This window comes from Cherax quadricarinatus, chromosome 7 (assembly GCF_038502225.1).
Source record: "Cherax quadricarinatus isolate ZL_2023a chromosome 7, ASM3850222v1, whole genome shotgun sequence".
Classification (NCBI taxonomy): Eukaryota; Metazoa; Arthropoda; class Malacostraca; order Decapoda; family Parastacidae; genus Cherax; species Cherax quadricarinatus.
Window position 1 is genome coordinate 17918189 of NC_091298.1, and position 17848 is coordinate 17936036.

General features: G+C 44.4%; 1 protein-coding gene across 2 annotated transcripts in view; it reads left to right on the forward strand.

Annotated features, from left to right (window-relative positions):
* Nucleotides 1–358: 358 nt before the first annotated feature.
* LOC128686825 (sodium- and chloride-dependent glycine transporter 1-like) overlaps nt 359–17848 on the forward strand; it is a gene marked incomplete at its 3' end in the record, with an annotated part of 42607 nt that continues 25117 nt past the window's right edge. The window contains 2 exon segments of one of the 2 annotated variants that reach the window (XM_070082347.1): nt 359–502; nt 15327–15755. In XM_070082347.1, coding sequence (XP_069938448.1) covers nt 15356–15755 — 400 coding nt within the window. In that variant the 5' untranslated portion in view covers nt 359–502; nt 15327–15355. 2 annotated transcript variants of the gene reach the window in all.

Consider the following 17848-nt stretch of genomic DNA (forward strand, 5'->3'; position numbering starts at 1 on the left):
TTTGTTCATTTACTGTTATGTATATAATGATACATTCAGCTAAATGCAATTTTCCACAATAATCGTCTAGGACATATTGGTATACCTTAAGAAAGTGTTTCTCAATGCAGAACAAACATTTTAAGTTTCCCATATAGAGCTTTGCAGAACAAGCTTTTGTTACTCTATAAAGTGTCGTTTCTTCACTATTGTCGGCAGCGCGCCATTTGAAAAAAAATTCACCATATATTGATTATTATTATTATTATTAAAATCAGGGGAAGCGCCAAACCCGGAGGATTATACAGCGCCTGGGGGGGATCTGGAAGGCATTCAGGCTTAATTCGGGGAACTGGAGCACAGATCCAATTCTCTAAATCAAGAGCCCCTCACCAAATTGAGAAATGTCTCCACCCTGCTGTGTTCGATAACCTGGGCAAGTGTCCTGGCAACACATTATAAACAGGTGCAGCAGCATGTATTGGTTAGTGACGTCTGCTGCTCGCATCCTGTTGTAGGTTGGGTAAGTAACTGCTTCTATTCTTTGGCCTTCTCTAGTGCATAATATAATTGTTAGGTAAACGTTCTTATGTGCCATTAATGAGACATTCACTATAGTTGCGTTTCGTTCACCACGAGGTTTATCAACCCAATACGGTGCATCAACACACGTTATGTGGAGTAGGTTGGTAGTAGTAACAAACAATAACAAACGCGGTGTATGATTATTTCAGGTGATGTTGAAACTAGAGAACTGTGGAAGTAGATATTCTCAGACTATTTTGCTGTAATATCTAACCACCTTCACAACCGTTAGCAAAAACATTGGTCCGATATGACTTAACAAATTATATTCTATCAAGCCAAGTTTTATGTTTCTGGCCTTGTCATCGATGCCAAGCTTGAGAGACTACACTCCCCTACCTTGGCATTGGGCACACCTGTCTTACTCAAGGGTATCTCATGGAAAGGCGCCCTGTTCCACTCTTGAGATTTATCAGGTTCCAATTTCAGTTTGCCATATTCAGTTGGACTGTTGTGTCTTTCAACGACCACAGAATTTATCTCCGACGTCGTCACCGCTCTTACTCTGACTTTTTGACAGCAACCGATTTTAGCACTACTCACAGCCCTTTCCATCTCTACCTCTTATCCTCTCCATCCTTGCTACTCTGATCCAGCAACACCCCCAGGCACTGTATGACTAGTGGGTTTAGCGCTTGGGCTTGATGATAATGTGGGAGTAGATTTAAGGTTTAACTTTCTGCTAGGCAGTCTAGTTGGAAACTGTTTATTGCGAATGGTGAGTACGTTTAAGAGTGTTAAAATAACGTATGCATGAAATATCTATTATATTAGTGTCCTACAAGTTTGGGCATTGATAAGCCTGTATGACCCTTGTGGGTTTAGCGCTTAGTTTTGATTATAATAGGTATTGATAAGAGTATCTACTATATTTTAGATCGACATATATGCAACTAATAAAATGTGTAACTAGGCTACGTTACTCTCACTAGCCTCAAAGAGTCAGATCTCCCTTATGCTATGGCAGTTTCTCATCTCCGCCTCCAAGGGAGACTACCCCGTGTTTCTTATTCTCGTGTTTCAAAACGTCCTCCCCCACTTCTGGGGTCCCATCTTCTGCAACCTCCTCTGCGGTTGCCAGTCCCATAGTCACTCCTGTATCTAATTCTTTTGCTGTCCTGGGCTCAGACGTCCCTACTTCACCTCAGTCTGTCCTCACTTCGTGTTCTCCCTCACAAACCCTGGTATCGACAAGACCTCGTACGACACCTCCCAATCGTCCCTCTACTTCTCAAAGGTCCAACAAATCTCCTTTAACCCCTCCTTCCCTTCATCCACCGCCACATTTTACCTTCCCGGTCTCTGTACCTAGGTCTTTCCCTTTCACTGGCTCCGTTACAAGTGTGGAGGTTCATCCTCCTCGTACTGTGCCTTCCTCCCCTGTCCCCTCCCAAGTTAATTCCTTTTCTGCCACCTCCCGGGTTTCTGCCTCTTCTGTCCCCTCCCACACTTCTCCAGTTCCCTCCACCCTTTCGCCTCCCCCCTACCTTGATACAGTCCATTACAGCTCCGATCTTGACTCAAACTCCACCTCCTCCTCCCATCTCCAATATTGTCTCCCATACGACGTCTCTGAACTCCGAAACACTTGAAGCAATCTCTGAATATATTGCAGAGACCAAACCATCAATGGACACTGATCCACCCTCTGTTCCTTCTCATTCCTCTTCTCCATCTGCGCAACTCCTTTCTTAACAACGCACCGTTCCTTCGCTACTTGAAAGTTTTCCTTTGCCACCGCATGTGGACTTTTCTAACCCTTCTAGTCCGTAGGTACCCTTACCTGCAGATTTCAGGTATCTTTATCGTTGCCAATCATGGCCTATTTACAGTGGAATATTCGCGGCCTCAGGGGTAATCGGGGTGAGCTTCAGATGTTGCTCTCCCAGTTTTTCCCTGTTGGTGTTTGCTTACAGGAACCAAATTTACACTCTGCCCTTATCTATCCCATCTCAGGCTATAATTTATTGTATTCTTCAGATCCTTTTCCTGATGGGACCTTCAATGAAAGTGCCCTTCTACGCACTGATATTCAGTACCATCAGCTATTTGTTCGTACTTCGCTGCATTACACAGCAGCCCGTATCCACTTGCATAGGTGGTATACACACTGTTCTTTGTCTCTCTCCTCGGGCATTATCTATCCCGGATATTGCCTTTCTTGTTTCGTCATTACCGCCACCACTTCTGTTACTCGCTGTGATTCCCGTGGCATTCAGTTAGAGGCTTTTCTTGCTACTCACCCCCTCCATGTTTTAAATACAGGTACTCGCACCCATTTTGATCCTCAGACTCGTACTCTCTCTTGCATCGATCTCTCAGTCTGCTCTTCCTCCGCCACATTAGACTTCACCTGGTCTGTTCTCCCGGATTTACATGACAGCGATCATTTCCCAATCATTCTTACTTCCCCTTCATATTCACCACCTCTTCGTAACCCACGCTGGCAATTTGATCAGGCAAATTGGAACCTTTACTCACAACTGTTTTTAGTGTGGTTCCTTCTTCGCCCTCCATTGATGAGCTTTTACACCTCTTCTTGTCCTCCGTTTTAACCGCAGCTTCTCATTCTATACCCCAAACTTCGGGCAGGCATTCTCAGAAATGCGTGCCTTGGTGGTCTCCTGCTTGTGCTCGTGCAGTACGTTTGAAACGCGCTGCGTGGGGCAGGTACTGGTACAACAGAACCACGGAGAGACTTCTTGATTTTAAGCAGAAGCATGCGATCGCTCGCCGTGTCATCCGTGACGCTAAACGCACTTGCTGGAGAGATTGTCTCCACCATCACCTCTGCTTCCTCTATGAGTGCAGTCTGGAAAAAAGTACGAAAACTGAGTGGTAAATATTCTGACCCGGCTCCTGTTCTGCGGGTTGCCGGTGTTGATATAGCAAACCCACTAGATGTTGCCAATGAAATTGGCAATCATCTGGTCCGTATTTCTCAGGGGCTCCATCTATGCCCCTTGTTTCTTTCCTTAAAGTCTGCCAGAGAGTTAGCACCCTTGGACTTTTCTTCTCTCAGAGAAGAACAGTATAATGTACTTTTACACTTCAGGAACTGGAGGCAACACTCAGCTTGCCGATCATCGGCAGCTGGGACCGACGACATTCACATTCGTATGCTACGACATTTACATCAGTCAGCCCTTGCAATCCTATTACGCCTTTTCAATCTTATTTGGTCACAAGTTCTTCCACAGCTGTGGAAATCTGCCATTGTTCTCCCTTTCCGCAAACCGGGTACTACGGGACATGAAGCCTCCCACTATCGTCCCATTACTCTTACCAGTGCAGTTTGCAAAGTGATGGAACGTCTGGTAAATAGACGTTTAATGTGGTATTTAGAGACACACACTAGTCTCTCCACTCGTCAATATGGCTTTCGTAAGGGCCGTTCTACCATAGACCCCTTACTACGCTTGGATACGTATGTTCGTAATGCCTTTGCAAATAACCACTCAGTTATTGCCATATTTTTTGACCTTGAGAAGGCATATAACACAACTTGGAGGTATAATATTTTGGCCCAAGCCCACTCCTTAGGCCTTCGAGGCAATCTACCATCCTTCCTTAAGAACTTTTTAACTGACAGACATTTCCATGTTCAGGTTAATAATGTGCTCTCCCCGGACTTTGTCCAAGCTGAAGGTGTCCCCCAGGGATGTATTCTGAGCACAACATTTTTTCTCCTTGCTATAAATGATTTGGCCTCTAGTCTTCCATTCAATATTTGGTCATCACTCTGTTGATGACTTCGATATTGCCTGTGCAGGCGCTGACTGTCGCCTCATTACAGTTTCTCTCAAGCATGCGGTCGACCGTGTTTCCAATTGGGCCACCACACATGGGTTTAAATTTTCCAGTGCCAAAACTCACTAGAAGCTCTGTCATCTCCGATCATCCTTTATACCTCTATGGCACCCGTATCCCTGAACGTGATACTGTCAGGTTTCTAGGCCTCCTCTTTGACCGTAGGTTATCCTGGAAACCTCACATTACCTCTCTGAAGACAACTTGTCACAGCCGGCTGAACCTCTTAAAACCCTTGCTCATCTTTCATGGGGAGCTGATCGTCGAACTCTCCTTCGCCTACATTCCACCCTCATTTTATCGAAACTTGACTATGGTGACCAGATCTATTCAGCTGCCTCTCCTGCTACTCTAGCTAGCCTCAACCCTATTCATCACCAAGGATTACGTTTATGCCTTGGTGCTTTTCGCTCTTCCCCTGTTGAGAGCCTCTATGCAGAAGCGAACGTTCCATCCTTATCCGATCCCCGTGATGCCCATTGCCTTCGCTGCTATGTACGCTCTCATGATCTCCGCAATCCTTCCATTTATAGAATGGTCACCGATATTAGTAGACATTCTTTATTTGTTCGCCGCCCATGTTTGCTCCGTCCCTTCTCTTTTCGCCTACATTCTCTCTTGTCTTCTCTTCAATTTCCACCTTTCTATGTTCATGTAGCATCTCGCTTTTCCCTACCCCCCTGGGAAGTTCCAGCTGTTCGAGTCTGTTCTTTCTCACTCCCTTGCTCGAAAGCCCAAATGTCTACCGTAGCTTCCCGCTCTCTTGTTCTTGACCACTTCCACTCTCATTCTCATGCCATTGCAGTGTACACAGATGGCTCTAAGTCTTCTGACGGCGTAGGATTCGCAGCAGTGTTTCCGGACAGCGTCGTACGAGGGCATTTACTATCTTCGGGTAGTATCTTTACCGCTGAATTGTATGCCATTCTTGCAGCACTTATCCGTATTGCATCTATGCCTATGTCATCATTTGTGGTTGTCTCAGACTCCCTTAGTGCTTTACAGGCTATACAGAAATTTGATACACCTCACCCCTTAGTCCTCCGTATCCAACTTTGGCTACGCCGCATCTCTACCAGGCCTATATAGAGATATTGATTTTTGTTGGTTCTCTGGTCATGTTGACGTACAGGGCAATGAACAGGCAGACACTGCTGCGCGGTCAGCAGTACATGACTTACCATTTTCATATAGAGGTGTTCCATTTCTGGACTATTTTGCTGCAATAGCTACCCACCTTCACACCCGTTGGCAACAACGTTGGTCTACTCTACTCGGTAACAAACTTCAATCTATTAAACCGAGTATAGGTTACTGGCCGTCTTCTTGTCACCAGTGCCGAGGTTGGGAGACTCTCTCCCGTCTCCGCATTGGCCATACTCGTCTTACTCATGGATATCTCATGGAGAGGCGCCCTGCTTCTCTCTCTGAGAATTGTCTGGTTCCATTATCGGTCAGCCACATTCTGTTAGACTGCCCACTTTGTCAACGAGCACGCAGAATTTACCTCCAACGTCGTCTTCGCTCCGCTGCTCTCTCTTTACCTTCCCTTCTCACTGATGGACCCACCTTTTATCCGGACTCTCTCATTGACTTTTTGACAACAACTGACTTACCTCACAAACTCAGATGATACCTTCAGCCCTTTCTACCTCGATCTCTTGCTACCCTCTACCCTGCACTATCCCCTGCCCCGCTGTTTTCTGTAACCTACTGATCGCCCCTTCCACCTTCTGCCGCCCAATACCCTCGCTTCCTTTCCTACCCTGCAGCGCTGTATAGCCCTTGTGGCTTAGCGCTTCTTTTTGATTATAATAATAATAATAATAATACTCTCGCTAGGCACTCTGTCACGTCAGTACCAACAATGATTGTCAGGAACGAAGTCCTTGAAGATTGAAACACTTGCGCAACGTATGGGAATCTTTATTGAGGAAACTTTTCGCCACACAGTGGCTTCATCAGCCCAATACAAAGTAGAAAGGTGTAAGGAGAGGAGGGGTTTGAGGTAATCAGTCCCTCAGCCTGGAGTCTGTGTTCAGTCCATCAATCTTGTAGAATGTCAGAGCTTGTAATAGTAGGATGCCCTTGACAGCCGTATAGCGAAGACTCGGCGCATCGTCTTCAGTATGGCGAGTATCTTGGCTTAGGTAAGATTAGTCAGGAAACAGCATAAATGTTTCCTGACGCGGGTCTTAGTCACATGATGGCCCGTCTTCTGACAGGAAATCCGCTAGCTTTCCGGGCCACCCCCTTTTAAAAATTAAGGTTATAATTATAACCATTGCTAATATGTGGTGCAGTAGTGCAGCACGTTTTCACTACGAATTGTCTTGAATCTAGTGTACACTGCTATAGGTAATGGTAGTCCATTTACGGGCCCGAGGTGGCCCACGAGCACTCGTATTAACGTATTGAATTTTCTTCTATACAAAAAAAAATTAAAGTAATTTGTTAAATAATAGTAGCTAGAATGACAACGTTACAGCAGAGTGAGAATCTCGCCCATGACCATGATTAGTACAGAGTAGTGACATGTCCTGTACACGTCGTGCCCCACGGCCAAGTACGTATTACAGATGAGGAATGTCATGCAGTGTTGTCAGCATAGTGAATTTAATTAGAGGCGATAATAAGTCAGAGACAGAAAATTCATATCTTTCCTTTAACTGCCTCTTCAAGGGGGGGGGAGGCTCCTTGGTACGGTGAAGAGGCATCTAGTCTGAGGAATTGGACCTTTGGGTCTTCTTCCTCCGACGAACCTAATTACCCCCCACGTCCCCGTCCCTGTCTCTGCTCCATCCTCCACATCCTTGCCCTCTCCCTTTCCTGCTTTCGACCTTTGGAGTTCTCTCTTCAGGCATTCTGGTTCCTAGGTTGGGGAAGGGTATCGTTGTCCATCCCATTCCTTTGAGGTCTTTGGTGGTGATGTAGTTTGCCGTGGAATCTGGATCATCAGGGGATATCCCAATCCTTCTCCGGTCTCCTGGGATGGGAAAAAGCTTACGATGTCTTTCGGTGACTTTCTCTGGAGGGTACCTGTCGGATTCCGGGAGGTGGTGGCCGAAGGAGGTATGCCTTGAGGCGGGTATCCCACCGCCCTCTCCTTTGTCCACGAAGGTGACTGTGGATGTGAGGTTCCTATCCTGGATTGCCGGTTTACTGCATGAATGATGGGTATGGCATGGGTTGCATTTCGCATCTGCACTACTGGCCACATTGAGGGTCTTTTGGACGCGGAGGGGGATTTACGACCCTTTCACTCCTCCTAGAAGTTGAACCACGTTTACCCCTCCCCCCCTTTTTTCCTCTTTTTTTCCCCTTTTTTTCGGAAAAACTAGAAAATAACTTTGCACCACTTTCTGCTGCAGCGCCCTCTACTGACCCTATCTCATTATCAGATCATTCAGATCTAACGCCCCGGTACCTTCTGAAGGTAACATTCCGTTGCCCGCTCCTGGTACCGAGGGTCCTCCTCCACTAATTTTATACATCTGACCTAACCTCCACACGTCGTGCGACGATATTCAGATCGCCCGCCCATCTCAGGACGGACCACCTCTGGTCCCACCTAAACTACCAAAATCATTAATAAAGGAGACTGCTTCGATTACCTCTCACTCTTCCCAGAAAAGACCAGCACGGCACTCACTCCCCTTACTTCGTTTCAAAGTACGCAATGGACTAAGGTTTTCGCTCTGCAACGACATCTCGTACTATCTGAACATAGTATCAGCAAGGAACTCCTGCACCATATTGGTCAATATTTAATTTCATGCTTTAAGAGTGGTGCACGCATCATCACGGTACGAAATGCTGGCCAGGCTCACACTCTTCCCCATTTTCCCTCCATAGACGATAGTCCTGTCACAATTCGAAAACCCATCTCTCTCAATTCTTGCAGTGGTACCATAGTTCTGCCTCATACCATTGTTCAGCGTGATTTCTGTATATGTGATGCCGACATTCTGGAGCAACTTGAGTTCCAACTCCTCCCAATTCTCAAAGTGGACACTTGTGTACTACCTGCCTGCGGGCGGAGACGCTTCCCTTGCAATGCAGCTTGCCTAACTTGGCTGCCGAGAACTTCCGTCTTCAGTTTATATTGCGGGACACCGTTTACAAGAGAATCGATCCCTATACCACGACAGTATAGAAATTGCTGGCGCTTCGGCCACCCAGGAAATATTGCAGGTCCATGGCAGAATGCCCAGTCTGGTGCTGCGGACCATACTGATACATTATGCAACTTGCCTCCCTCTTGCCTTAATTGTAATGAGGCCCACCCAGCTTATTCTTGCCGCTTTCAAGTTTACCTAAAAGAACGAGAAATCTGTTGTCTCGAAGAGAAACGTTTCACTTATGCCATGGTAATCTCTTATCTCTACCTCTATGGGAGACTTCAACGACTTTCTTATTCTAGAGTTACTAAGAGACCTCCAACCTCCAACCACTGCCTTCGTTATTTTGTCTGCTGTCATGACCTTCACAATCCTACATACAGGATACTAACGGACGTTAGTAGAGGTTCATTATTTGTTCGCTACTCATGTTTACTCTGTCCCTTTTCTCTTCGTCTTCACTCGTTCTTGACTTCTCTTCAGATGTCTCCTCTATATGTTCATCTAGCATCTAACTTTTCTTTTTTCCCCTGGGAGGTTCCGACAGTTCATGTCTGTTCTTCCCCACTGCCATGCGCGAAAACTCAACTACCTACAGTTGCTTCTCGCTCCCTTTTTCTCAACCACTTCCGGTCTCATTCTCACGCCGTTGCAATGTACACTGATGGTTCTGAATTCTCTGACGGTGTTGGGTTTGCAGCAGTGTTCCCGGACAGTGTTGTGCGAGGTCATTTATGAGATTCGGCTAGCATTTTACAGCTGAACTGTATGCAATTCTCATTGCAATTATCAGCATTGTATCAATGCCTCCCTCAACGTTTATAGTAGTCTCAGACTCCTTTAGTGCTTTGGAAACTATTAAAAAAAATTTATTCGCCTCATCCCTCAGTTCTTCGTATACAACTTTGGTTGGGTCGCATTCCTAGCAAAAACAAAAATTTTCCGCTGGGTCTCAGGTTATGTTGATGAGCAAGTGAACTCTGCTGCGCGGTCAGCAATGCATGACCTCCCAGTTTCATATAGAGGTATTCCATTCTCAGATTATTTTGCTTTAATCTCTAACCACCTTCGCAATCGTTGGCAACAGCGTTGGTCCGATATGGCTCATAATAAACTATATTCTATCAAACCAAGTTTAAGTTTCTGGCCTTCTTGTTATCGATGCTGAGGTTGGGGGATTATATCTCGCGTCTTTGCATCTGTCACACCTGTCTTACTCATAGGTATCTCATAGAGAGGTGCCCTGTTCCACTCTGTGAGAATTGCTATATTCTGTTACTGTCCTGTCTATCATCGAGTACGCAGAATTTACCTCTGACGTCATCACTCCCTTACTGTATCTTCCCTCCTCGCTGACGGCCCAACCTTTGACTCAGATTCTGTCTCCGACTTTTCGACAGCAACGATATATTACACAAACTTTGAATACCTCCTTTAGCACCACTCACAGCCCTTTCTAATTTCTATTATCCTCTCCACCTTTGCTATTCAAGGATCCAGCATCACCACCTGCCCTGCAGTGCTTTATGACCCTAATGGGTTTAGTGCTTCATTTTAATAATATACCTAAATCAGTGGTCTCCACTTATAATAGAGACAGAAGCTTGGAGAGGGAAGTCAGTCCATGAAATATACAGGGGGAAACTGTCCAAACCTGCTAGGATAACCGGAAGACAGCAGGCCACGAGTATAATGAAGTACTTCACGTTGTCCAGAGTGCAACGGACAAGTGAAGAAACAGCAGCAGTCATACACACACAGCAAGAGGCATCACTGAACTTTCCCAGCTCTTGAGCTGCAGCCCAAAGCTGGGGTGTGGCTCCAAAAGGATCCTGTAGTACTTGCTGCCTTTGCACCTCCTGACATCGTCTGTCGCTATGTAGCTGCCACACCCTTCGAACTCAGTGGGGCGGGGTTTGTGGCAGCCCAAGGTGCTTAACTTTTCCTTACGAGCCCCGTGAGGGCGGGGAATGGGGGCAGGCCTGGAGACAATTGGTCCCAGAAGATGAGGCAGACATACGTCTCACTCCCGCGATAGGGAGCCAAGGCCTGGTTGCCAACTGGCAAAGACTCGAGCCGGCAGTACCGGCGAGTCTAGAAGTCACGTTGTCATGATATACTACTTTTAACAAATCCAAGGACGCAGGCGTAGTTTACGCGGTGCATAACAATATAATTGTCGATTTATGACCATGCCCATTGGTCTCACCATCTAAACTTAAGACTGAATGACACCTGAAATTAACATAAAAGTCTAGTATAAGTGACGTGGAGTAATATAGAATCACGTACTACGGGAATGAAAGAATCATTGTGTATGCCATCCCCACTAGCCCCTTTGGGGTGGGGCAGATGGCAGACCAGAGGCCTACCTTCTCCCTACGAGCCCCGTGAGGGCGGGGACTGTGGCTAGGCCTGGGGACAGTCGGTCCCAAAGATGAGGGGGCACTTGTACCTCCTCCCATGGGAGACTTAGGTCTCGAGATACTCCCCAGATAGGGAGCGAAGGCCGGGTCACCACTACTTGGAAAAGACCCGGGCCGGGAGAATACCGGCGAATAAAAAAAATTGTGTTGAGATTCAGTATATATGACTAAGACAGTGTCCCCTCAAGGGAGGGGCTCTTGATCTAGGGAATTGGATCTGTGCTCCGGTTCCCTGAATTGAGTCTGAATACCTTCCATCCCCCCATGCACTGTATAATCCTACAGGGTTAGCGCTCCCCCATGATTATAATTATTATAATAATCTTCCAAGACCGAGGAATATTTGTATATTCTAAGGTTGGGTAAGTGGCTTTAAGGCCTATCTACTACATGTAACCTGCTCACCACCTAGGTACGAATACTTTAATTCCTAAAATAAGGATTACAGTAACTCTCAGCATGATACACTGAGAGGGACGTAGCCCTTATACTCTAGAATAAATGCCACAAATATATCTGGGGTGAGTAATCAAATGCAAGAGAGATTATTTGCTTCTTTATCGCTAGTAGGATGGTAGATAGCAACCACCCAGGGAAGTACTACCGTTCTGCCAGATGACTGTGAAACAGAAACCTGTAACTGTTTTGCATGATGGTAGGATTGCTGGTGTCCTTTTTCTGTCTCATAAACACGCTAGATAACAGGGATATCTTGCTATTCCTACTTGCACTTTTGTCACACTTCACAGACACGCACATGCATATATATATATATATATATATATATATATATATATATATATATATATATATATATATATATATATATATATATATATATATATATATATATACATACATCTAGGTTTTTCTCCTTTTTCTAAATAGCTCTTGTTCTTCTTTATTTCTTCTGTTGTCCATGGGGAAGTGGAAAAGAATCTTTCCTCCGTAAGCCATGCGTGTCGTATGAGGCGACTAAAATGCCGGGAGCGATGGGCTAGTAACCCCTTCTCCTGTAAACATTTACTAAAAAAAGAGAAGAAAAACTTAATAAAACTGGGATGCTTGATATGTGCGTGGATGTAGTGCGGATGACAAGAAACAGATGATTGCTGATGTTATGAATGAAAAGAAGTTGGATGTCCTGGCCCTAAGCGAAACAAAGCTGAAGGGGGTAGGGGAGTTTCGGTGGGGGGAAATAAATGGGATTAAATCTGGAGTATCTGAGAGAGTTAGAGCTAAGGAAGGGGTAGCAGTAATGTTGAAGGATCAGTTATGGAAGGAGAAAAGAGAATATGAATGTGCAAATTCAAGGATTATGTGGATTAAAGTAAAGGTTGGATGCGAAAAGTGGGTCATAATAAGCGTGTATGCACCTGGAGAAGAGAGGAATGTAGAGGAGAGAGAGAGATTTTGGGAGATGTTAAGTGAATGTATAGGAACCTTTGAACCAAGTGAGATAGTAATTGTGGTAGGGGACCTGAATGCTAAAGTAGGAGAAACTTTTAGAGAGGGTGTGGTATGTAAGTTTGGGGTGCCAGGTGTAAATGATAATGGGAGCCCTTTGATTGAACTTTGTATACTAAGGGGTTTAGTTATAGGTAATACATATTTTAAGAAGAAGAGGATAAATAAGTATACAAGATATGATGTAGGGCGAAATGACAGTAGTTTGTTGGATTATGTATTGGTAGATAAAACACTGTTGAGTAGACTTCAGGATGTACATGTTTATAGAGGGGCCACAGATATATCAGATCGCTTCTTAGTTGTAGGTACACTGAGAGTAAAAGGTAGATGGGATACAAGGAGAATAGAAGCATCAGGGAAGAGAGAGGTGAAGGTTTATAAACTAAAAGAGGAGGCAGTTAGGGTAAGACATAAACAGCTATTGGAGGATAGGTGGGCAAATGAGAGCATAGGCAATGGGGTCGAAGAGGTATGGGGTAGGTTTAAAAATGTAGTGTTAGAGTGTTCAGCAGAAGTTTGTGGTTACAGGAAAGTGGGTGCGGGAGGGAAGAGGAGCGATTGGTGAAATGATGATGTAAAGAGAGTAGTAAGGGAGAAAAAGTTAGCATATGAGAAGTTTTTACAAAGTAGAAGTGATGCAAGGAGGGAAGAGTATATGGAGAAAAAGAGAGGTTAAGAGAGTGGTGAAGCAATGTAAAAAGAGAGCAAATGAGAGAGTGGGTGAGATGTTATCAACAAATTTTGTTGAAAATAAGAAAAAGTTTTGGAGTGAGTTAAGGAAGCCTAGAGAACAAATGGATTTGTCAGTTAAAAATAGGAGAGGAGAGTTATTAAATGGAGAGTTAGAGGTATTGGGAATATGGAAGGAATATTTTGAGGAATTGTTAATTGTTGATGAAGATAGGGAAGCTATGATTTCGTGTATAGGGCAAGGAGGAATAACATCTTGTAGGAGTGAGGAAGAGCCAGTTGTGAGTGTGGGGGAAGTTCGTGAGGCAGTAGGTAAAATGAAAGGGGGTAAGGCAGCCGGGATTCATGGGATAAAGATAGAAATGTTAAAAGCAGGTGGGTATATAGTTTTGGAGTGGTTGGTGCAATTATTTAATAAATGTATGGAAGAGGGTAAGGTACCTAGGGATTGACAGAGAGCATGCATAGTTACTTTGTATAAAGGCAAAGGGGACAAAAGAGAGTGCAAAAATTATAGGGGGGATAAGTCTGTTGAGTATACCTGGTAAAATGTATGGTAGAGTTATTATTGAAAGAATTAAGAGTAAAACGGAGAATAGAATAGCAGATGAACAAGGAGGCTTTAGGAAAGGTAGGGGGTATGTGGACCAGGTGTTTAAAGTGAAACATATAAGTGAACAGTATTTAGATAAGGCTAAAGAGGTTTTTGTGGCATTTATGGATTTGGAAAAGGCGTATGACATGGTGGAAAGGGGGGCAATGTGGCAGATGTTGCAGGTGTATGGTGTAGGAGGTAGGTTACTGAAAGCAGTGAAGAGTTTTTACGAGGATAGTGAGGCTCAAGTTAGAGTATGTAGGAAAGGGAGATTATTTCCCAGTAAAAGTAGGCCTTAGACAAGGATGTGTGATGTCACCGTGGTTGTTTAGTATATTTATAGATGGGGTTGTAAGAGAAGTAAATGCGAGGGTCTTGGCAAGAGGTGTGGATTTAAAAGATAAAGAATCACACATAAAGTGGGAGTTGTCACAGTTGCTCTTTGCTGATGACACTGTGCTCTTGGGAGATTCTGAAGAGAAGTTGCAGAGGTTGGTGGATGAATTTGGTAGGGTATGCAAAAGAAGAAAATTAAAAGTGAATACAGGAAAGAGTAAGGTTATGAGGATAACAAAACGATTAGGTGATGAAAGATTGGATATCAGATTGGAGGGAGAGAGTATGGAGGAGGTGAATGTATTCAGATATTTGGGAGTGGACGTGTCAGCAGATGGGTCTATGAAAGATGAGGTGAATCATAGAATTGATGAGGGGAAAAGGGTGAGCGGTGCACTTAGGAGTCTGTGGAGACAAAGAATTTTGTCCTTAAAGGCAAAGAGGGGAATGTATGAGAGTATAGTTTTACCAACGCTCTTATATGGGTGTGAAGCATGGGTGATGAATGTTGCAGCGAGGAGAAGGCTGGAGGCAGTGGAGATGTCATGTCTGAGAGCAATGTGTGGTGTGAATATAATGCAGAGAATTCGTAGTTTGGAAGTTAGGAGGAGGTGCAGGATTACCAAAACTGTTGTCCAGAGGGCTGAGGAAGGGTTGTTGAGGTGGTTCGGACATGTAGAGAGAATGGAGCGAAACAGAATGACTTCAAGAGTGTATCAGTCTGTAGTGGAAGGAAGGCGGGGTAGGGGTCGGCCTAGGAAAGGTTGGAGAGAGGGGGTAAAGGAGGTTTTGTGTGCGAGGGGCTTGGACTTCCAGCAGGCATGCGTGAGCGTGTTTGATAGGAATGAATGGAGACAAATGGTTTTTAATACTTGACGTGCTGTTGGAGTGTGAGCAAAGTAACATTTATGAAGGGATTCAGGGAAACCGGCAGGCCGGACTTGAGTCCTGGAGATGGGAAGTACAGTGCCTGCACTCTGAAGGAGGGGTGTTAATGTTGCAGTTTAAAAACTGTAGTGTAAAGCACCCTTCTGGCAAGACAGTGATGGAGTGAATGATGGTGAAAGTTTTTTTTTTCGGGCCACCCTGCCTTGGTGGGAATCGGCCAGTGTGTTAATAAAATAAATAAAAATTTATTTTCACACTACGCTGGAACGCAAGAAATCCATTACTAATGAAGCAATGCCAATGGACTGGGTACGTTTTATTTTTCTTAAATAATAGAGGCGAATGCCCATGAGTGAAAAGTCTCTTAATAGTATATCCCTTCATTATGGTAATGCAATTGTTTTTTTTGTTTCTTTTCCTGCACAGCATGTAAAATAACCATAAGACGTACTAAGATGACCGGAGATGCCCCCGTTATTGCCACCACCACTACCACAACTGTTGCTGAAACCGCCGGCAAAGCCATTGCCACCTCATTCACCACAGACATCACCTCCACTGTCACCACCACCACCACCACCACAGACAGCACTACCACAGTCACCACCACCACAGATAACACACCCACAGTCGACGCTACCATAAATAGCACCTTCACAGTCGCCACAGCCCCGGCCAACCTTTCCACAGCCATCACAATAACAAATGAGAAAATGTCGATGGAGGAGGGTCATGGTGGTGATGATAGAGTAAAGTGGGGCAGCAAGCTACAGTTCTTTTGTTACTGTCTGAGCTACGCTGTAGGCTTCGGCAACGTCTGGAGGTTCCCTTATCTGTGCTACAAAAATGGTGGAGGTGAGTAATAATGCGTGTACGATGATCTCTTACTAATGTACTTAGTATTTGTTTATCGGTTATCTGGTGTGACTTACTCCCAACCCTTTTAGTCTTTATCATATCTCATTCGCTTCCTTTGCAAGTGAAATAATGTATCTAAATCACCTTTGTCTCTTGAGTATTCTGTAAGTCAGAATATAATTCCTCTGGTTCTTCGACACTTTACTGGTGTAAGATGTAGCTTCCTTAACTCATGGTCGTATCTCAGCTCTTAGTTCTGGAGCCAGCCTAAGAGCAAACTTCTAAATTTTCAACAAAAAAAAAAATGCATCAGGATGAGGGTTCCACGCAGGCGCTGTGTACTAGAATAATGGTCCGAGTATTAATCACATAAACCTACTATAAGCATGATGCCAAAACAAAATTAACATTACTAAAAACATTGTAATTATCATATAGCAAAATATAACTTCGCCTAACTCCTTTGTTTTAGTGTGTAACGTTTTACACCGTTTATGCGCCCCATCCTACGTGATGGATTGTGACAAGGAAACAATTAGCTTTGTTCACACTGTGTAAGTATCGTATAGAATAAGGTAGCAGCACTATGCAGTGATATCATTGGCGAGGCAGGTGCTTTCCCGAAACCACGTCTCTCTCACTACTGCCTGGATATAGATCTTATTTGTGTAAATTATTTCATCCCACCTACATCTTTGGCTTGGAAAATAGCGCTTTGTATCTATAGGAAAAAATACATCTTATCTTGCAACTGTTTTGAAGGTCAAAATTGCGGCAATAGATGGCGTTGTGCCGTCTTTGGAATCAGGCATTACTCCTGTTTCAGCTGTCTTGGGACCATATACATCCAGGTTGGCAGTAGAGCGTGGCATCTATTTTTTCTCTTAGGATGACAGCGGCTATACACTTTTGCCTAGTCCCCAGTAACCACCCAAATTCTGATCTGCTTCTGTATGGCTGCAGAATTTTTGGAGTGGAGATAACTAATATGTTAGCAAAGTTATGAAGCGTCTGTCTTGCGATTAGCAGACGAAGAAGTGAACCTCCGCCCCTGATGCTGCTGGTGGTGGTAAGTGTTGAACTGAGTGTAGTTCTTGTGGTGAGTGTTGTGGTGGTGGTGTGTTTTACTGAATGTAGTGCTTGTGGTGGGTGTTGTAGTGAGTGTTGTACTGAGTGCAGTGTTTGTGGTGAGTGTTGTGACGATGGTGAGTGTTGTACCCAGTGTAGTGCTTGTGATGGGTATTGTGATGAGTGTTGTACTGAGTGTAGTGCTTGTGGTGAGTGTTGTATTGAGTGTAGTGCTTGTGGTGAGTGTTGTATTGAGTGTAGTGATTGTGGTGAATGTTGTACTGAGTGTAGTGCTTGTGGTGAGTGTTGTGGTGGTGTGGTGAGTGTTGTACCAAGTGTTGTGCTTGTGGTGAGTGTTCTGTTCTCTCCTGTTTGCAGGTGACACAACGTTTGTGTTATTTAATCCAGATCCTGTTGTCCTCCACAACTTAATTAACGAGAAACTCGTAAAGATTTCTACCTGGATGGCCACCGACAAACTTACTCTCAGTATAGACAAGACCTTCTATGTTGTTTGGGAATAAAGCTAGAAATACCTATTTCAGCATATAAATAATTCACACAGGCAAGACGTTGGAAAATTCTTAGGGATACACCTTGACAGCAACCTGAAATTCAGCACTCACATCCAACACTTGCCTAAGAAATTTTCAAAAATTCTGGGCATTCTAACAAACGTAATTCACTGACTTGTATAGTATGTAAAGTCATGGAAAAGGTTATCAGAAAAGTGATGGAGCACATTAAAAGGATTGGGCTGATACATGACAATCATCACGGCTTCAGGGATGGGAAATCCTTTGTCACAAATCTACGAGTTCTACGATGAGGTAACGGAAGTAAGACAGGAAAGGGAGGGATGGGTAGACTGCATGTTTTTTGGACTGTATGAAGGCTTTTTGACACAGTATTACACAAAAGACTGGTTCAAAAATTAGAGGAGCAGGCAGGAATAGATCAGGGAATACCTGACGAGAAGGAAACAACGAGTTGGTACTTGACGAAGTGTCAGAGTGGGCGCA